This window comes from Physeter macrocephalus, chromosome 5 (genome assembly GCF_002837175.3).
Source record: "Physeter macrocephalus isolate SW-GA chromosome 5, ASM283717v5, whole genome shotgun sequence".
Classification (NCBI taxonomy): domain Eukaryota; kingdom Metazoa; phylum Chordata; class Mammalia; order Artiodactyla; family Physeteridae; genus Physeter; species Physeter macrocephalus.
Window position 1 is genome coordinate 47,361,742 of NC_041218.1, and position 21,487 is coordinate 47,383,228.

At 35.0% G+C, this 21,487-nt stretch overlaps 1 protein-coding gene across 4 annotated transcripts in view; it reads right to left on the reverse strand.

Annotated features, from left to right (window-relative positions):
• The window catches only part of ZNRF2 (zinc and ring finger 2), a 111,919-nt gene that overhangs the window by 13,212 nt on the left and 77,220 nt on the right, over positions 1–21,487 (reverse strand). For 3 of the 4 annotated variants that reach the window (XR_008617369.1, XR_003679823.2, XM_024132002.3), the window contains one exon: positions 665–770. Coding sequence is in view for 1 of the 4 variants with exons in the window: in XM_024132002.3 (XP_023987770.1) it covers positions 665–770 (106 nt within the window). In the remaining 3 variants the exon portion in view is untranslated. Of the gene's footprint in view, positions 1–664; positions 771–6,581; positions 6,659–21,487 lie in introns of all 4 variants that reach the window. The other variant, XR_003679824.2, reaches the window with a different exon arrangement.

The following is a 21,487-nucleotide window of genomic DNA, read 5'->3' on the forward strand; positions in this document are numbered from 1 at the left end:
ATGCCCACGCCACCCTCTCACTTCGTCCCAGCTTACCCTTCCCCCTCCCTGTGTCCTCAAGTCCATTCTCTATGCCTACGTCTTTATTCCTGTCCTTCCCTAGGTTCTTCAGAACCTTTTTTTTTTTTTAGATTCCATACATTTGTGTTAGCATACGGTATTTGTTTTTCTCTTTCTGACTTACTTCACTCTGTATGACAGTCTCTAGGTCCATCCACCTCACTACAAATAACCCAGTTTCGTTCCTTTTTATGGCTGAGTAATATTCCATTGTATATATGTGTCACATCTTCTTTATCCATTCATCTGTCGATGGACACTTAGGTTGCTTCCATGTCCTGGCTATTGTAAATAGTGCTGCAATGAACATTGTGGTACATGACTCTCACTGAATTATGGTTTTCTCAGGGTATATGCCCAGTAGTGGGATTGCTGGGTCATAGGGTAGTTCTATTTTTAGTTTTTTAAGGAACCTCCATACTGTTCTCCATAGTGGCTGTATCAATTTACATTCCTACCAACAGTAAGGCTATTGTTTTTTAAGAAATGGGGAAAGGGAGTTTCAATGAAGAAGAAATCTTTTCAGCCCTAACTACAAAAGTGTGAAACTTGAGAAAGGTCTTTTAGTCTAATATTAATTTGGTTAACATAAAAATAAACTTACCCTTTATGATATATGCATAGACAAGGCAGTCGTGCTATAGTATCTCCCTGCTGCAATTCTTCAAGGCATATTGCACATTCCCCAGCATCTTTACTCAGCACATCCTCTGAGAAAAAAGAAAATGAGTTTAGGACAATAAAACTGAAAGAATTATGTGAATGCTAATTTATAAAGAGTGGTGACTGGCATATTTTGTCAGAAATACATAAAACTCAGCACCTATATTTGAAATGCTATTCACAAATCAGTGAATAATGTTTACCTTTACTTATGGACAGTGTCTCTCATTTCCATTTAGACTTCATTGAGGCATTACAGTCAGTAATTAAGAACAGTATGGAATCCTCCAACTTGCAAATGACTTTGCTATAAAACTTTATCAGTAAGCCAGTTATTTGGAATTTGGAATTTATTGTCCTTATCCTACTAATCAATATTAATTTGGTGCCCAAGCTAGTTCAAAAAAGTGTATAGAGTATAACATGGCAGAAAAGACATGAAAATACTATTGTAATTTTTAAAATTCTAAAATAACAAAATTGCGTAAGTAAAAGAAATCCTGAATATAGGACTTTAAAGGGATTTTTGGAAACTTCAGGATTTCAGGCATTAGGCTCAACAATTCTTCTTAATCCTTTTTTTTTCTTTTTAACATTAAATTTCCCAATTTTAATAACTGTACTATATTTAGGTCTTAATCCTTTCCCATGACAATGCCAAGTCTACTCCAGGCAGCAATTAGACTAACTTGCAGGGTATTTTAATCACTTTGTTTAAAATATTCCTTTGGTGAAACCCTTTAAAAAGCAAAAATTCCTTTCGAAAAAAAAGGTTCTCTCAATTTATGTTTTATACTGAAAATTTAAATTGTATTTTATTAACATTAAATTTTAGTTTTAAAAGGATCTCGCCTAAAATAGAGTATATTAGCCAGACATACTTTGTGACTCTTTTTAAATGAGGAATAACTAAAACATGCCATTAAAACTGTTGAAGAGTACACATTCTTAGTAAGTTTAGAGAACAAAAAGCAAAAGCAGGAACATGCAGTATAAATTTATATCACAAATAGATAAATTACTGGTTTTGGAAGTAAAACCAAACAAGCTAAAGGGGAAAGTCTGCATTAATCTCTACCTAAGTGCCTAAACAAAGAGCGAGGTAGGAAAGTTTCCTAAAATTAAGTACTTATCTGCTAGTCCCATACCTCTTATAAACACCAACAAATTTAATTGTGCACATATCTGTAATAGTTCCTTCTAGAAAAATCCATCTGTAAGTAGTTCCCCCTTTATTCATTTTGAGATAGCACATTAAGATGAAATACAGACTCTATTTGGTCTACAGAAAGGTACCAGCAGATGATTTACCCATAAGGCTAGAGGAGTAAGAGGGCAACTTCCACAGAAAAAGGAAAGGCCTTAGCAAGAAGGCTTATGCTTTCAGAATCTAGGGAATATGGTTGAAGTAATTTTAGCTAACTATTGGGTAGCTCACAAGCTAATATATCACATCGAAGACTTAACTAGAAGAAGATTTTTGGGCAAGTGGAACTGGGTAAATGGAAAATGATGCCTATTAACACTCTCCTCAAGAGTCCTCTCCCCATTTTTCTTTTCTTGACCCTGGAGGTCCCAACCACAACCCCCACCCCACCTGCAACCCCAAGTCTTTCCTCCTTCTCTTGATCTCCATTTTCCTCTTATTGTTCTGGATAGCTTTCCACAGATAGGGAACCAGTTTAATGTAAAGCACCTAACTAGTGTTAAAGTTAACTGGTATATTGGAACCCACAAAATGGAAGTCATCTCAGTGGCTCTGACCACGTCCCAAACCTACACCTAAGTCAGCCCGCACTACAGAAAATATCTCACTCTCAAGGAAACCCAACACCAATCACAATCCTCCAACTCAGCATTAGCTAGCCTACCTTTGCCCTAGAAAATAGAACCTGCTAGCCTTAAAGGAAACCCCCAGCCTCCTAGCCAATCATGTCCTGTTTTCACAGTGCCTCTTCTGAGGCCCCATAAAACTCACTCTTGCCCAAAATGCCCTGGGGAGGTGCTTATTAGGCACTGTAGTCCCCCAATCTATGGACTGTTTTTCCCTTGAATAAAGGACATCAAACTTGTTACCAAATTTTTTAGTTTTATTATTTAACACTAGAATGATAGCAATGAAAAAAAGAGGAAAAGATCTGAAGGAAACACTAAAAGATCATAGTACAGGTATAATTCCAAATAATATGGAATTTTTTGTGATATGTTCTCACCACTTAGATTTTTTTCACCACAAAGATATACCACATCATTACATAAATCTAAGTCCCACAACTAACTTCAAAAAATTAACCATCACTTTTTATCAAGCCTAAGACATCAATAATTATAAGATGCACCATGAGTTTTATATTTCACCAAGAGAAAAATGCTTCTGTTAAACTATGACACAAATCAATTTTAAGACGCATCTCATTTTTCAGAGTTGTTAAAATTTATAAAAAGAAGTGTGTCTTAGAATTGATGGACTAGGGTATCCAATTTTCTACCTTTTGGAATACAGTAACAATGCATCTAAATTTAAGTATAAAGGAACCAAAAAATCTCTATTAACATAAATTAGATAAACCAGCTTTTAAAAAATAAAAAGTATTGCCACATTTTTGCCATATAAATCTATGTAACAGATTCTCAACACAAAATAAAAATACGTAGAAATCCACGAAGTAAAAGCTTCTGAATTCACTGTTCACAGAAATATAAGTGTCTTACAATGCTTTTATGCTGACCTATAACTACCAACTCTCATTTCTTTATTACAATAGGTTTTAAAAATCTTCGAGTTGGGAAAATTTTAATATCTTAAAAGGCCTTGGTTATCCTGTTTATAAGAAAATTTATTTACAGTACAACAAAGACAAATCCAATCTGCATATAATTAACAGAATAATATATATTTTAAGAATATGATATGCTTTGCAGGTACTAATTTAAAAAAATCTTTTTAGTTTAATCTAGAATGACATATTTAATGTCAGTCATTTTAATCAGAAGGTCCTAAAGCCCAAGTAATAAAAAATATGCAGAACTGTATTTTCTATGTTAAGATATATATATATATACACATACATATGTGTGTGTGTATATATATATATATACACACACATACACATATATAAGAACATTCCAAACACATTAATTTCAGTGCAGAAGCAGCCCAATATCCAATGTAAACAGTTTCTAATGAAATGATCTCTGCTCAGAAAATTAAAAGTTAACATTAACTGCAGTGCTCAACTGCATTTTGATAAGCAACTCTGAGTTAAAAGACAGTTCGTTCTCAACAGTTACTGCCCCAAGTTGCAAATGCTTAACTTTCAAATTTGAAAGTCTTATTTCCAATAGAATCTGTCTTTGTATGTTTGAAGGTATTTTTTATTTTTGAAAAGTTACTATGCAACGTGATTTTTGACTGCAGGTTTTCTAGAGTATGCCCCTCTCCTACCCCACTGTGACATTGTACTTTCTTTCAAAGGTAAATTTTCAGCTTAGTTATGAGATACATGCAGAGTTAAATAGGGCCTAGAAATACCACTAAATCCAGGACATTGAAGCATCTTTAAGACAGCTGGGAAAAGATTATTAAAAGCCTTTAGCTAATCAATTGAAAACATTCATGAAGAAACCATCTCAGGCAATAAGGAGTCAATGTTTTAGGACTAGAATACCTTAAGCGTAGACTACTAACTAGCCAAAATTAATATGAGAAAAGCAGAGAAGGGAACACAAATAGATTTAACTACCATGGTTGGCTAGTATGGAATTCCCGCTCTCCACAAGCACTGATTAGTGGAGAGATACTCAAGACTGTGAACAGGAAACTAAACTTGTGTTGCTTTTTCAAAAGTGTTGTTGATGTCCCACCTAACAACTGGAATCAGTGTATTCCTTATCAGTCTAATTCTTTGATTTATTCACATGGTCTATGCATTAATTTAGAGGTACTGATACAGGACAAGAAGAATTAAACCTGGAATAGAACAATGATTTTATCAAGAAGCAGGCACCAGAATCACTTTGGTATGTATTCTGCTCAACAGAGAAACAAAACAAAACAAAAAAACATATACCTGGGCCCCATCCCTAGAGATTCTGAAATATACACCTGCTTCGGAAAACAACTGCCATCAAGGAAAGAGCATGCTGAAGTAGAAAGAGCATAAGATTTAAAGCTGCAAACGATATATGAATTTCCATTCTCGCTATTAGTTAGGTACATAACCTCCAAAATGTTGGTGACCTTGAGTTTCCTTTTACTCTTCTTTAATACTAGCATTAATAAAGGTATTCAAAATATTATAGAGATGAAATTTTATAGACTCTTGTGTAAAAATTCATGTTATAAAAACACTATACAAAATATTAGGGTGTTTTTTTGGCGGTACGCGGGCCTCTCACCGCTGCGGCCTCTCCCGTTGCGGAGCACAGGCTCCGGACGCGCAGGCTCAGCGGCCATGGCTCACGGGCCAAGCCACTCCGCGGCATGTGGGATCCTCCCGGACCGGGACACGAACCCGTATCCCCTGCAACGGCAGGCGGACTCTCAACCACTGCGCCACCAGGGAAGCCCCAAAATATTAGTTTTTATCATTATTATCAGAAAAACCTTTATGGACTTCTTGAAAAACAAAGTTGGTCATTCTTCTCTTTCCTCTTCTCCCCATTCTGGTTATTCTAGTTGTTGCAATTTTATAAAATGTCATAAATAATCCCATGGCCAACAGAAACTTCTATAGGATACTCTTGACTCAGCCATTTCTGAGACCTATTATAATTGCCAGACTGGGAATAACTCCATACAAACGATACTGCCTAATTAACTTTTAAACGTTTTGGCTTCATTCTATGTTTAAAAGTATTATAAATGTCCACTTTGTTACATGCTTTTAGACGTACTTAAGTCTTTTATTAATCCTATGAGGTTAACTAAGGTTACCTCCATTTTACAGATAAAGAAACTGAGGCTCAAATAAATTAAGTAACTTACCAGAAGTTACTAAACTAGTACGTTCTAGGGTCAGGATTCAAATTTAGGGTAAGTCTTTGGCCTTTCTACAACTTCATGAATTTGCTACAAAACAATTTCACTTTAAGAGTATAAATACAGAAGCAAACTTTTAGGCAACATTAGGTTTGAAATATTAAAGGTAAGGATGGCTACCTATTTAGAGGAAGTATGCTTAAGACTGGTCACATGCTTTATCTTCTGGAGTTATTAAACTGCTATAAAAACTGGTATCAGAAATGAGCTCACACTTTACCGCTTACTTCCTTCTATGAAACAGGAAAACAGCCCTGTCCAATAGAACTTTCTATGATGACAGAAATAATCATTTATCTGTGTCGTCCAAAACAGTAGCTACTAGCCACATATGGCCTGAAAAATAGCTCTTGAAACGTGTGCAACTGAGAAACTGAATTGTAAATTTAATTTTTGCAAAATGTGAAATCTATATATTTCAATACAGTAGATAAGGAACATACATCTATAAACTAAAAACTTCTGTAAATTGTTATTTTACTTATAGCCTCAAGCTCTTAATTTGCATCGCCCAAAGAAATTACTTAAAATTCAAGCAGCCAAATATGCAAAATTAAAATATTTAGCAAGTACAAGCACATATCCATATAGTTATTGCAGATCAAGACAACACGAAAAAAAGCAGACAGCCGAAATCCTTTGGGGTGGTGGGGGAGAAAAACAACAAATAAGACCAAATTTGTTAGAGGCAGCCAACAAAACTCCATGCGAAAATTTCATAATCATCACAACCTTATTTTCAGATCAAGCATCCAAAGGTATATGATCTTTTCAGCAAAATACAATGCCAAGCACTATTATGGATCAGGCATTTTACCTGAAGACTTATTTTTTGTTCTTGAACCCTCAATGATAGCAGTAGAAAACAAAAGCAGCTGAAATGTGAAATAATCCCTAGAAAAATCAAGAATTAAAAAAATTCACAACATTAGTAAGCAATTACTCAAAGAATGAAAAACTGCGGCTCACAGGTTTATTAATAAATGCTTTCAGATATAAAGTTATATCTAATGGACTTAAGAGAAGTTAACATTAATATTCTAGTTATAGATCTGTGAGATGTTACTGTACTCAAGTATCATTAAGGAGAGTTAGAAATGATATTTAACAAAGGGAAAGAGTCATTTTCACTGTAAGATTAATATATCAATAAAAACATGGGGATACCCTTTACTAAACTGTCTAAAACTCAAAGTTCATGGTCAGGGTCAAATTTTACCCTGTTTGGAAACTTCTTATTCTGGTTCGACTAGAAATTGCGGGCTTCCTCTGCTTAGATTCTACTGACATTTACTGCATCAATGCTTTCTTTAGTTTAAATATAATTGAGAATTGGCTAAACACATAGCCACTTTTCATTTGTATTGTTAGAAACTTACTTTAAAATTAAGACTATTCTTCAAGAGGAAACAGAAGTTGTGACTCTTTTGATGACTTTTAAGGAAAGATGTGTACTCTTGGGAATATTTTGGAAATTGACATTTGACACCTCCAAGAAAATGTAAGTAAAATAAAATGGAACCTAAAGTATATACTCCAAAAGGTAAAATATACAAAAACAACACTAACTAAAAACTTATAGATTTAGCTTTCTTGGACCTTTTTGTTTCCAACTCACCTAAAACAATAGCTCAGGATTAAGTATTCTATAAAACCAGGTACCAGGACTTCTCTGGTGGCTCAGGGGTTAAGAATCCGCCTGCCAATGCAGGGAACATGGTTCGATCCCTGGTCCAGGAAGATCCCACATGTCACGGAGCAACTAAGCCCGTGTGCCACAACTACTGAGCCTGCGTTCTAGAGCTGGCGAGCTACACTACTGAGCCCATGCACCACAACTACTGAAGCCCGCGCACTTAGAGCCGTGCTCCGCAAGAGAAGCCACTGCAATGAGAAGCCCGCGCACAGCAACGAAGACCCAATGCAGCCAAAAATTAATTAATTTTTAAAAAAGATACCTAATAAGCTGCAAGAAGTTACACAAGTCATCTAAGAAATTTTTAAATTACCAATTACTCCCCAATCTTCATACCAAATTAAGACTTTCCTTTACTCCCTCCCTGTTACAAATTGCTGATTTGCTAAACCCTGAACAAGTGTTTACCTAAATGAATTGTCCACATTAAAAAGTTTAAAAAAAAACCCAAAACCAAACAAAAAAATACCCCAAAACACACACATACAGAAAAGAAAAGAAAAAAAAGAAACTGCTGAATATATACAAAAATAGAATTAAATATACTTTGAACTAAAAAGTTTCAGGTCCATTTTTGTTTTGAATCAATGCAGAGAGAAAAACATCAGTCCTTAAGAAAACAAAAAAGCTGATTTTCAAACTTAATTTATGATTGTATACTTTTAGAATTAGATTAATGTATTAAATTATAATGTAGGCTTTAATGGCAATAACAAAGAGTCAAACAATGTGCGTAATATAATGTAGCAAATTTTTAAAAAGTGTTACTTATAGACAGTTCTAGGTTCAAATTCCAACTCTGCGACGGGTTTAGGAATATGATGGGGTAACAATACCTACTTCATAGGGCAGTGGTTAAGAATTAAATAATATCCGTTAAATACCTACCACTGTACCTGGCAAGGAGCAGGTATGTTCTGAATACTAGCTATGTGATTACTGGCAAGAAAGGACACTTCCTGAGTTTGTTTTCTCCAATCTAAAGAAATGATGAAACCTGCTAGACTTGTCTCTTAAAAGTGTTATGAAGATCTAATGAGATAACGCAAGTGGAATGCAGTCTTACAGAAAAGAACAGGCCTGAACTTTGGACAATGCACAAAATTCTGAGTCTCGTTTTCTTCTAATAAATTGCAAGTCATAATACCTGCATCGCACAGTCTTTCATATTGATGATTTAAAATAAAAGAACTGGGCTTCCCTGGTGGCACAGTGATTGAGGGTCCGCCTGCCTGCCGATGCAGGGGACGTGGGTTCGTGCCCCAGTCCGGGAGGGTCCTGCGTGCCACGAAGCGGCTGGGCCCGTGGGCCATGGCCGCTGAGCCTGCGTGTCCGGAGCCTGTGCTCCACAACAGAAGAGGCCACAGCAGTGAGAGGCCCATGTAACCCAAAAAATAAAAAAAAAATAAAAGAACTAATGAATATAAAAATGCTAAGGCTCTAATGTTAGCTAAATTAAACAAAATTCTACTATCGTATTGAAACTGAAAAATGTCAACACAATGGTATTGTATTATAGCATACAACAAAACATATTATGTCAGAACTATTATCAGATTTATGAACTACGATTCTATCAATCATTCTGTTAGAATGAATCTGAGAAGGCGTATTACAATGTGTATGTATACTTACTGAGGCTAAAGTGTGATGGTCTTTCCCTGCTCCTTCCCCCTGAGGCTACAAGGTAATTAGCAGGCTGACTGGTAGATAATGTACAGGGTCAAAACTCAAAATGCCTAAAGGGGGATAAGCCAGAAAACGTTCAAAAAGTAGCTCATCTTTTAAACTACTTCATAAGAACAAAGAACAGCACAGTTGTGACAATAAATGCCAACTGAATTTGGCCTTAGTTTTAGGGGTTAACAGGTAATTGTGACAAACTGGTGCCCACAGTCCTATCTAAAGGGGCAGTTGCTACTATAGCAGAATGCCATGTGGGAATAAAGAGCCAGTGTGGCTAGGTATATTTAAAGCAGCTGCAAATTTAGGTTTTTAGATGAAATTTCTTCATTTTCAAAATACTGACTCAAAAACATTTTTGATACTGTGTAAGCAAACAAAAAAAAGTCTGTGAGCCTGATGTGGCCAATACTTTGCAACCTCTGTATTCAAGAAACAGTAAATTCCATGAGGGCAGGGAACCTTGTAGGTTCTGCTTACTCCAGCACGTAGCACAGTGTTTTGTACACAGTAATTGCTTGATAAATATTTTTTGAATAGCTAATGAAGCAAAAGATCTCCGAAGACTAAAGAAAGCACCAAGCAAGAAATGAACCAATGGCAGAGAAAATGCCCCAAAGCCAGGGCGTTGGTGTTTCAGTGACTTGGGCACTTCACTTGCAGTCTGGTGACTCAGCTGAGCTCAGACCCATTTTTTTTTTAAGTGTACTGACTTCTTCTTTATCCAATGGTTCATATCAGCCAATCAACCAGAAAGCACTGAATATATGCGGAGTTTGCCAATAAATAATTATAGGTTGATTAGCATGTACGGGTAAAGAATTAAAAGCACTATGTATGCACAGGAGAGAGATTTTAAATGTCCACTCCTAAGATAATAAAGAAAAGTGTGAAACTCAAATGTACCTGAAGGAAAAAGCAGGAAGGTGAGAACCAGTAGCTCTGACAACAGTCATGTAACATTAACAACTCAGTTCTTTCTTGATCCCTCTTCACCCTGCTACTAAATGACTAAATACTGTGACTAAATTACTAAAATAACTATAACTAATTGCTGGATCCTGGAGAATCTAAATCTAGATTTATCTGAAACTTCAGATAATGAAACCTCATGAAAAATCAAGAGAGAGCAAGTGTAAAATGGGTTTATAAAAAAATTGTTTTAAGAAGAGGGGAAACACGCTGATTTTGAAACAGGTTTATTTCTTTCTGCTCAAAGTTTACCGATCCTTCAGTTGCCCAGGCAACTTCAGTACCTGAGTGAATCCCACTGGAACAAGGGAAGAAGACTGCTCTGACAGTGAAAGCACTACTGAAAGAAAGAAGCTACTGAGTTGGCCTGAGGACAGAACTCTCTCTGCACCCAAGAACAGGGAAACTTCTTTCCTCACACTTTTAAACAGAAAGGGCTAGTGTGTGCCAAGCTAATGACCACAAGGCTCACAAGAGAAGAATATCCTACATTCTATCCACTTCTCTTTGAGAGAGAAATAATAGTATGATCTACATGTGTGCTAACATTATGGAACAGAGAAAGGTCAGAAAATAAGTATACACAACAATGTGAATGAAGGTGAAGCAAGCTGAAAAACTGAAATAGACACCTACTATAGTATCAGAACAAATAAATGAATGGAAGAAAGGGAGGGAGGAAAGGGATGATGACTTTACAAGAAGAAATTCCTAGAACCAAAACCCATTATTTTTTAATATTTCAGAAGGGAAAAAGGAAGGCCAATGAAGAAAACTAAGTTAGTAATCTAGAATAAATATCATGTAACCAAAAAACAAAAAATTAACAAAAACATAAGACACAGACGATAAATCCAGGAGCTCTAATGTTGAAATTATAGGAATCACATGAAGAGAAAAAGGAACAGAGAAAGAAATAATAATCAAAGAACTACTAGAAGAAAATAATCCCTGAGCTGACTAAACATTTGAGTTGCTAGACTGAAAAAATTTATAAAGTCTCAAGCAGGATTAATAAAGATGGGAGTAGAGTGAAAAAACACTTAAATAGATGCATCCTGGGAAAAAAAGAGGATTTCCAACCTTCAAAAAAAAAAATTAACCTGTAAGGCTTCCAAATGGAAAGAACAGGTAAATTAAGATGAAAAAACAATGAGACCCAGAGAGACTTCACATCTATAATACTGGGAGTAAGAGAGTACACAATTTTACAGACTTAAAGGGAAAAAAAAAAAAAAGAAAAAGAAAAAAAATATCCTATATTCAGCAAAAGATAGTAATCATATATGAAGGTGAACAAGAAACACTTGGGAATCCAACAGCTCATTAAGTATACCATCCATGAAAGGCTTTCTAAGGAAATTATTCATGAAAATGCTTTTAACAAAAAAGAAAATTAAAATAAGAACAAAACCCTCAATATACAGAAAGAGAAAATTAAAGAGTACAAAAAATAGCAGTGAGCAACGAAATATGTGTAAGTGAAATTTAAATCTAAATAGATAATACTGTGACTGAAACTGTAACATAACTAAGGATTTTTGAAACAAAAGGAACATCCTGCCAGTGCAAGCTTAATATGTAATGTAGGAAGTAAAGTCTAAATTATTTCATAATATCCAGGACTTGTAGATAGAGGGGGAGGGGAGTAGGGGACAGGAAAGTGAGCAAGAACAATATATTAGGGGGATGAGCGCAAAGAAAACTACTGATTTTGATAGAATAAAACAGAAGTATATGTTTAAAAATATATATTAAAGTAAGGCAACCAAAGAAGGAATGAAAGATGTATAGTAAAAGTTCTGAATTAATCTGGAGGAAAGGGTAAGTAACTTGATCAATCCAGAGAAGGCTGGGAAGAACAAAGTAAAATAGACAATAAATACAAAATAAGGGAAAGAACAACACTAAATTTACCAGCTATAATGTAAATGTATGTGTGTTGAACAGTATAACAGGACATCATATAACTACTATGTAGCCTCAACAAATCAACTTATTTACTATGAATTAAAAAGAAAAAAATAAACAAAACAGGGAAACATAGAGAAGCAACTGTCCTAGAACACATGCCAAGATATAAGAGCTCAGGAGTGAAGATGAAAAAGAAGAGGGGAAAAAAGCCTATTACAAAATGAAGGTGAAACTAGAAGGAGAACAAGAAAGAAGAGACATACCTGGTATCACAGTTAGGAACACAAGGGGTCAAAAGTGAGCATAGTAAACTGGAAATGAAAAAAGCTTTAATAATTACAGAAAAAAATGTTACCTAAGGAAGACAAGAAAAGGAGATCCTATTACACACCTACAGTATTGTAAAAAATAAAATTACATCACAGAAACAAAAAAAAGATCTAGATCTATATACTTAAATCCTAGAATTGAATTGAATCCTAGAAAAAACTAATCATGAAAAATCAACACTATTTAAAATATATGCTAGTAGATATTGGTCATAAAAAATAGAGTTCTTTGGGCACCTTGGCAAAAAGACTGTCAATTCTAAAAGGAGGTGAAATCAGGCTGGTCTCAGACATCTCCAGAGAAGCATTTTACACTGTAAGACTAGAAGAAAGCTTATAATATCCTCAAGTAAAGGAAGCGTAACCCAAAGATTTTACACCCAAACTGTTATTCAAAAACAAAAACAAAAAACACACACAACCAATATTAAACATGCAAGCAGTCTAGTCAACTGTTTCCCATGAGCCCTTCTCAAAGGATTTATATGAGGATAGACCTCAGCTAACCAAGAGATGCCTGGAATAGCTAAAGCAAAAGGATTTGCAGTGAGAACTGAATCTACTTAACTGTAAGATTAAAACAAATGTGGGAATTATGATTAGACAATATATAACTTATATACCTAAAAAATTAAAAGTTCATTATTATCTATAATAATTGGGTGTAAAAAAGTATCATTTGAAGTTGACAAGGCAAATAAGAGAAGTATAAATATATTTAACAGCATAAGAGTAAAGATTAAGATAATGTAATAACTAAAATTGGGACAGAGCGGTAAGAAAGGCAGAAAGAGGAAATATATTCAATTTCATCACTGCTCATAGAAAGAAATTAATAGTGTCTAAAAATATGAACTTAAGAACACTATATAGTTATATTTATGAAAATAATCTCTAAAGAAACAACAACAGCTCTTCCTAAGTAAAAGAAGAGGCATATGGAACAGAGAAAAACTGGCCACTTGGTGAAACGTTTTTAAAAAGCCATAAAAACAGAAAGTATCAATACATAATGACAGAATTAAAACTAGCCATATTAATAAATGTAAATGGACTAAACCAACACAATAAAAAGGAAAGATTAGATTGGATCCTAAATGAAATTAACCCTGCATTGTATATAAGAAGCATATCTGAAACAAAAAGATGAAAGTTGAAAGGAAGAGAAAACATTTATCAAATACAAACTATACAAACTAAAAGAAATAAAGAATTACAATCTTAATATTAGACAAGGTTGAATATAATGAGATAGCATTAAAGTAGACAAAGGACCATTTATAGTACTAAAAGGTGCAACGGCACCTAAGTTATAATAGTTAGGAATAACATATTCATTCATAGCATCAGCATTCATAAAGCAAAAAAGTATAGGCAATACAGATAAAAATAGAAAAATTAGCAATAGAAGACTTTAATTTACCTCAGTCCATGACAAATAGTGTATTTATTTGTATTTATTCAGAATATCTGAATAAATTTTTAGAAAGTAACAATTTTTGCAAATATCCTTTATATTAGCAAATACACTCCAGCATTAAAATAAAATACTAGAAGTATTATCAGGAATACAAATGTACATACATCCCTGACCAAGCAAGATTTCAAGTACTACATCCCATAGACATACTCACCATACACATACAAAATACCAGGAACAACTTAAACACTCATCCACAAGAGACTGGTTAATTAACTGTGGTTCATCCACCTATAAAATATAAGGTAACTGGACGTCCCTGGTGGCACGGTGGTTAAGAATCCACCTGCCAATGCAGGGGACACGGGTTCGATCCCTGGTCCAGTAAGATCCCACATGCCACAAAGCAACTAAGCCCGTGCACCACAACTCCTGAGCCTGCGCACCACAATTACTGAGCCCATGCTCCACAACAAGAGAAGCCACCGCAATGAGAAGCACACGCACCGCAACGAAGAGTAGTCACTGCTTGCCGCAACTACGCCCACGCGTAGCAACAAAGACTCAACGCAGCCAAAAATTAAAAAGATAAATAAATTTATTTTTATATACATATATATAAGGTAATAATAGTAAAGAGAATGATGAAGATCATTTGGAATAATTTCCAGGATATATAAAAAAAAAATCTCAAGGTTCAGAATGTTTACAGCATGATACCATGGTGTAAAGAGTGTGTGGGAACAGAACATATGTATATATTTGTTTGCATATGCATTAAATATCTCTGGAAGGATCACAAGAAATTGACAGTACTGGCCACCTCTGGAAAGGGTGACTGAGGGACTGAGGTGAGGGGAAGACTTCACGGTACATCCTTTGTACCTCTCTGCTTTGGCAAACATATTACCTATTCAAAAATAAAATTTAAATTAATTAAAGAAAAAAAGGAATAAGCAAAGATAGGCAAGTACAAATAAAAAGAAACTGCTGGGTAACAATTCTCCATGGGTCTCTCCTGTTCAAGTCTTGGACTATCTTTTCAAGGATCTTTGTAGAGCAAACAGCCTTGAAAGATACAGTGTCCCCTCCAGAGCAAGGGTGGACCTGCTTACTTCCCTAAGCTCAGGGTTCCTCTTGTGTAATGCAAATCGCTGAGCATGCAGATATCCCCTTGCCTTCTTCACCATCACCCTGTGGAAATAGGGACCTTAGGAGGTGGCACAATAAAATGCTGATACTCTGGCTGCTGTTATGATTAATAATAATAGAAGTCCTTTGATTCTCTTTTCTGCCAAAATTCATGAAGCTGTGGCAGGCTGATATGTTAGCTTACAAGTAGGGTAAAATCTCAGACCCTTCACAGTTTCTGGTAAACGTAAGTCAAAATAATCTTGGAGAAAGCAGAACAGAGAGAAGTATACTTTATAACATAAAAAGATTCAACCCAAATGGAAAATAAGTCATAAATAGTTTTTCAAATAACATAGCTATGAAATATATAAAGCCAGAAAAAGACTGTTGCAAGGACACTATCACCAAAAGGAACTTAAAAAAAAAAAATAAGAAAAAATTAGTAAAACTATGGCCACAGAGGGGATAGATACTTTAAAAAAACTTCTCCCCAAATTTGTCAGACTATGTAAACAAAACATAAGCAAGGATACAGAATATTTCAATAACACAACCAAACTCAATTTACTGGAAGTACTTACATACATATGAATTAAAAAGAATAATAGAAGTAAATTTTTTACTCTATAGAAAACATATATGCTTCTCTTATATTCATGATTTACAGAAGTCAGTAAAGTACCTGGTCACACAAAACATCAATGAATTTCAAAAACATAGTTATTATGGGCAGCATTCTCTAATATCAAGATCAAAAAGACTTCCCATCATACATACGCCTCCCCTCATAAAAAAATTTATCTTCAAAATTAAGAAGGATTTTTTCCTAGTTAACCTCTGAATCAAAATAAGATTAAAAATTGAAATGAGAAATTATCTAGACATTAACAAAAATAATATTTCATATCAAAACCTCAGATACAAATAAAGCTCTTATAAGAAAATATTTCTATTTCTAAAATACTTTTATTAAAATTAAAAAATTGAAATGAAATAAGTAGCTTTATTCAGTACATAGTACTGGTAAATTAGTAGCTTTATTTACAACTCTAAAGTAGTTTCTTTGAAAATATCAATTAAACATAAGCCCTTTTAACTAGCCTAAGGTTCAAAAGTACAAAAATATATAACATTAGAACGAAAAGGGCAATATAGTAAAAAATATTTTAAAAATTAAAATATTTGGGCTTCCCTGGTGGCGCAGTGGTTGAGAGTCCGCCTGCCGATGCAGGGGACACGGGTTCGTGCCCCGGTCCGGGAAGATCCCACATGCCGCGGAGCGGCTGGGCCCGTGAGCCACGGCCGCTGAGCCTGCATGTCCGGAGCCTGTGCTTCACAAGGGGAGAGGCCACAACAGTGAGAGGCCCGCGTACCGCAAAAAAAAAAAAAAAAAAAAAATTAAAAAAAAAACATTAAAATATTTGTAAGAAAATGTTAATGCAATGCTATGGCAATTAATTAGGACATTTAGAAGAAAACAATTATTTTCTAACAAAATACAAATTCCCAAAATTGACTGAGGAAGTAGAAGAACATGAATATACTAATAATCACAGAAGTTATAAGGACTGCAAAGATCTACCTTAAAAAAAAGGGGTAGGGCTTCCCTGGTGGTACAGTGCTTGAGAGTCCACCTGCCGATGCAGGAGACATGGGTTCATGCCTCGGTCTGGGAGGATCCAACATGCCGCGGAGCAGGTGGGCCCGTGGGCCATGGACGCTGAGCGTAAGTGTCCCGAGCCTGTGCTCCACAACGGGAGAGGCCACGACAGTGAGAGGCCCACATACCGCAAAAAAAAAAAAAAGGGGGTAGATGGTTTTACAGTCAAATTCTATCTGATGTGAAAAGAACAGTCCTTCCTGGGTTTTTCAAATTATTCCAAAGAAGAGAAAAGATGGAAAGCTTTCCCACTTATTTTACTAGCATAGTCTTCAGCTAGTGAAAACTTGGTAGCATTGTTTTAAAAGAGTAATAATCCATGATCAAACAGTTAAATCCAGCAACATTAGAAATCAACACAATTCAACTGAAACATCAGAAAATCTACCAACATAATTTATCAACAAATAAAAAGGGGAAAAAGCATTTACTAAAAGTAGGCTGTTTCTTGCCCTAAGTAAAAGAGAATGAGACAAGAATGACATGCATACAATAAAGATGATTTACCAAAATTCTAAGCAAGCATCTATGAAACAATGCATCACTACAGACACATAAGACGGGCATGTCCACTGGCACCACTATTATCAACATCATTTGTAAGCTTCAAACTAATGCAGTAAGACAAAGAAACAACACATGTGCATAAACACTTGAAATGCTTGCTCAACTGGGGCACGAACCCACGTCCCCTGCATCGGCAGGTGGACTCTCAACCACTGTGCCACCAGGGAAGTGTTTCAAGTGTATTATCTTCATTTGCAAATGCAGTCATAAATCTAGAAAATCCAAAGACTCGCCTACAACCAGATTTCTTTTTATACCAGCAAAACCAATTTGATATTCAAATGGTAAGCAAATGCCATCCATAACAGTAGCAAAACTATAAAATACTGGACAAAAATTTAACAAGTTTAACACTAAAGATATAGGTTCTCAATGAATCAAAACAAATGTAGAGACAAATCATGTTCATTAATAAACTGAAAATCTTAAACAAAAAAAGCATTGAGCAAGACAGTGAACATCTTTCTTTGTAAGATTTAATAAAGTGTAAAACATGTAGAGTCCAGTTGAGTCTTACGTTAATGAATAATAGGCTATACTTTATATTCACTCATCTGTATTCTGTATATAATAAACATAAAATGTCTGAAGCTAGAAAGTAAGACTTCATAATAGGAGCCCTTCACTATGAGAATTCCACAATATAAAACCTAAGAAAATTAACTCACATTTTCCCTCTAAAACCTGAGGAAGAGAAAATTATAAAGTCTTTTGTTGCTGGGGCTTACAACAGTAGCTCTCATCCCCCTAAAAATCCCTTTCATCCATTATTGAAATGGTGATAATAAACTAAGATTACATACTTCAAGTTATATTTGTGCCATATACAATATGTCTTAGTGTCTCTTGGGGATACTTAAAATCAGAGAGCACATACGGCCCATTAAAAAATTCTTTTAAATCACCACAAATAGGAATGTTAAAATTTTTTTTTTTAATCAACTTTTTTTTTTTTTAAAGAAATGTCCCTTAGGCTTAATCTCCAAGTTAAACCTTTACTCTTCTGTTTTACTGACTGATTGATGGAACCAGATATATTTATTTTATACTTTGAGTTATAAACCAATACCATGCTATATTAATTTTCTTGCTCAAATTATTCACTGTGAGCTCATTCAGGTTGGCTCCTATGCCCTCATCTTTTTGATTTTTGAGCACTTCCTTGCTTTCAGACAACACAAGATCTCCAGGCTTTTATTTTCTCTGCTCCAGCCCTCGAATCAGCCATTTCTCCAAGAAGCCCTGTTTTCTTTTTACAGAATGGTATTTAGAAACCAAGATTTGGGTACTGGGTGTCAAAGATTTTTTCAGCTACAGAAAGGTCTCTCATACCAAAAAGCATTACAAGGAAAGGTCTAAGAACTGAATACCAAGAAATACAGTTTAAAGGGATCAAGATAAAAGGAATCCTAAGTAACAATAATCTAGGAGGTATTTAGAGGTCAAGAAGCCTAGAGATCCCAAAATCAGTCCAGCAAAAATTGGAAGAAATCAAACAAATCATAAATATTATAAATATTTAGATAGCAAAGGAGTGAAACTACCTAGGGTATTTTTATTATTTTTATTGTTCTATTACCTTAATACACTGTTAAAATGTTAAGAGTTAAATACAATTCACCAAAAAGGCAAAGCCACTCTGTTAATACTGCCTTCCCTGAAACCAAACCACTCGGTAGCTGGGAAGGTATTTCTCAAGGCCATCTCTGAGGCAAATGCAGGGCAGTGTTTTGAATTATCAGGGCCAAGATGACTTAAAGGAGAGAGGAAAAACTATTAAAAAAAAAAGTTATACAAGTTATAAATGGTCATTGAAAAAATATTCACAAGCCATTTCTTCAATAGTCCTCTGTAAAATCTTTCTTGAAAGCAACAAAATACTCAGTGACCCTAACCCTAACCCTTACTCATTTTGGAAAAATCCTTTGAAAAAAATCACATTTCACAATTTTCACATTTTGCAAAGACCAACATCCCTGGCACAAAGTTTAGAGCAGCTAGGTACTCTCTTACAATCTCTTTAACCGAAATTGAGTCCTCCACTGCCAATCCTCAAGTCACCTGTGACACCTCCCACCCCATTTCCAGCACTCACTAAACCCAATTCACTCTTTCTTCACCTGCCTTTCTGCTCCTAATATGTCATCTAACCATTTCCTACATAAAATACCACACCACTCTCCAAACTGGTCTTTAAAGAAATTACGTTCCTTACAAACATTTCTGCACATGAACGCAAGATTAATCTTCCAAATTCCAAATAATTTATTTAAAAACTGTCCTAAATTTATCTTCTCACCTACAATTCCCTTTTATCATGCTCTGCTCCCTAAAATTATACCTACCTAGTTGTTATTTCTGAGCTCACCCTGCATTTCTCTCCAAATCTTATTAATCCTTTCAAGGTCTAGATTAAATATCTAAATAGGCTAGTTTACCTTTTACTATGTACATACATATAAAATATTTTATGAAGGGGCAAAACTGTTGATAGACTTGAGCTGACTCCTACGTTTGCTCTAATACAGAAGAATCTTAAAAATGAGATAAATTTGGAAATGCATTTTATTAATTTGCATTAGAATTTCTTTAAGATGAGACTCTGCCAATACCACATCCCAACCAAAGTAAGGACTGGGACCAGAGGAAAAAATCATTTCCCTCTGAGGACAGCTCTAAAGGTTTACTGGGTTTTCTTGCACTCCAAAAGTCTTTTAAATGTCTCTGTGTTGCTTCTTCTGATTTCTTATGATCAGGAAAATTTGCCTTGAGTGTTGGAATGATTAAAAAAAATTATGAAAGTAATATGATAAGAAGAAAACAAAAGGCGAGACATAAAGATTTATGAAATGCAACTACAATCCTGCAGCCTGAGAAACGAAAACCACATTCACAGAAAGATAGACGAAATGAAAAGGCAGAGGACTATGTATCAGATGACGGAACAAGATAAAACTCCAGAAAAACAACTAAATGAAGTGGAGATAGTCAACCTTCCAAGAAAAGAATTCAGAATAATGATAGTGAAGATGATCAGCACCTCGGAAAAAGAATGGAGGCAAAGATCGAGAAGATGCAAGAAATGTTTAACAAAGACCTAGAAAAATTAAAGAACAAACAGAGATGAACGATACAATAACTGAAATGAAAAATAAACTAGAAGGAATCAATAGCAGAATAACTGAGGCAGAAGAACAGATAAGTGACCTGGAAGGCAGAATGGTGGAATTCACTGCCACGGAACAGAATAAAGAAAAAAGAATGAAAAGAAATGAAGACAGCCTAAGAGACCTCTCGGACAACATTAAATGCACCAACATTCACAGTATAGGGGTCCCAGAAGGAGAAGAGAGAGAGAAAGGACCTGAGAAGATATCTGAAGAGATTATAGTCGAAAACCTCCCTAACATGGGAAAGGAAATAGCCACCCAAGTGCAGGAAGAACAGAATCCCAGGCAGGAAAAACCCAAGGAGAAACACACTGAGACACATGGTAATCAAACTGACAAAAATTAAAGACAAAGAAAAATTATTAAAAGCAACAAGGGAAAAATGACAACTAACTAACAAGGGAACTCCCATAAGGTTAAAAGCTGATTTCTCAGCAGAAACTATACAAGCCAAAAGGGAGTGGATGATATACTTAAAGTGATGAAAGGGAAGAACCTACAACCAAGATTACTCTACCCAGCAAGGATCTCATTCAGACTCCACAGAGAAATCAAAAGCTTTAAAGACAATCAAAAGCTAAGAGAATTCAGCACCACTAAACCAGCTCTACAACAAATGCTACAGGAACTTCTCTAAGTGGGAAACACAAGAGAAGAAAAGGACCTACAGAAACAAACCCAAAACAATTAAGAAAATGGTAATAGGAACATACATATCAATAATTACCTTAATGTGGATGGATTAAATGCTCCAACCAAAAGACACAGGCTCACTGAATGGATACAAAACCAAGACCCATATATACGCTGTCTACAAGACACCCACTTCAGACCTAGGGACACATACAGACTGAAAGTGAGGAGATGGAAGAATGTATTCTATGCAAATGGAAATCAAAAGAAAACTGTAGTAGCAATACTCATATCAGATAGAATAGACTTTAAAATAAAGAATGCGATATCAATTACAGGAAAAGATCTGTAAAAAATACAAACACATGGAGGCTAAACAATACACTACTTAATAACGAAGTGATCACTGAAGAAATCAAAGAGGAAATCAAAAAATACTTAGAAACAAATGACAATGGAGAAACGACGACCCAAAACCTATGGGATACAGCAAAAGCAGTTCTAAGAGGGAAGTTTATAGCAATACAATCATACCTTAAGAAACA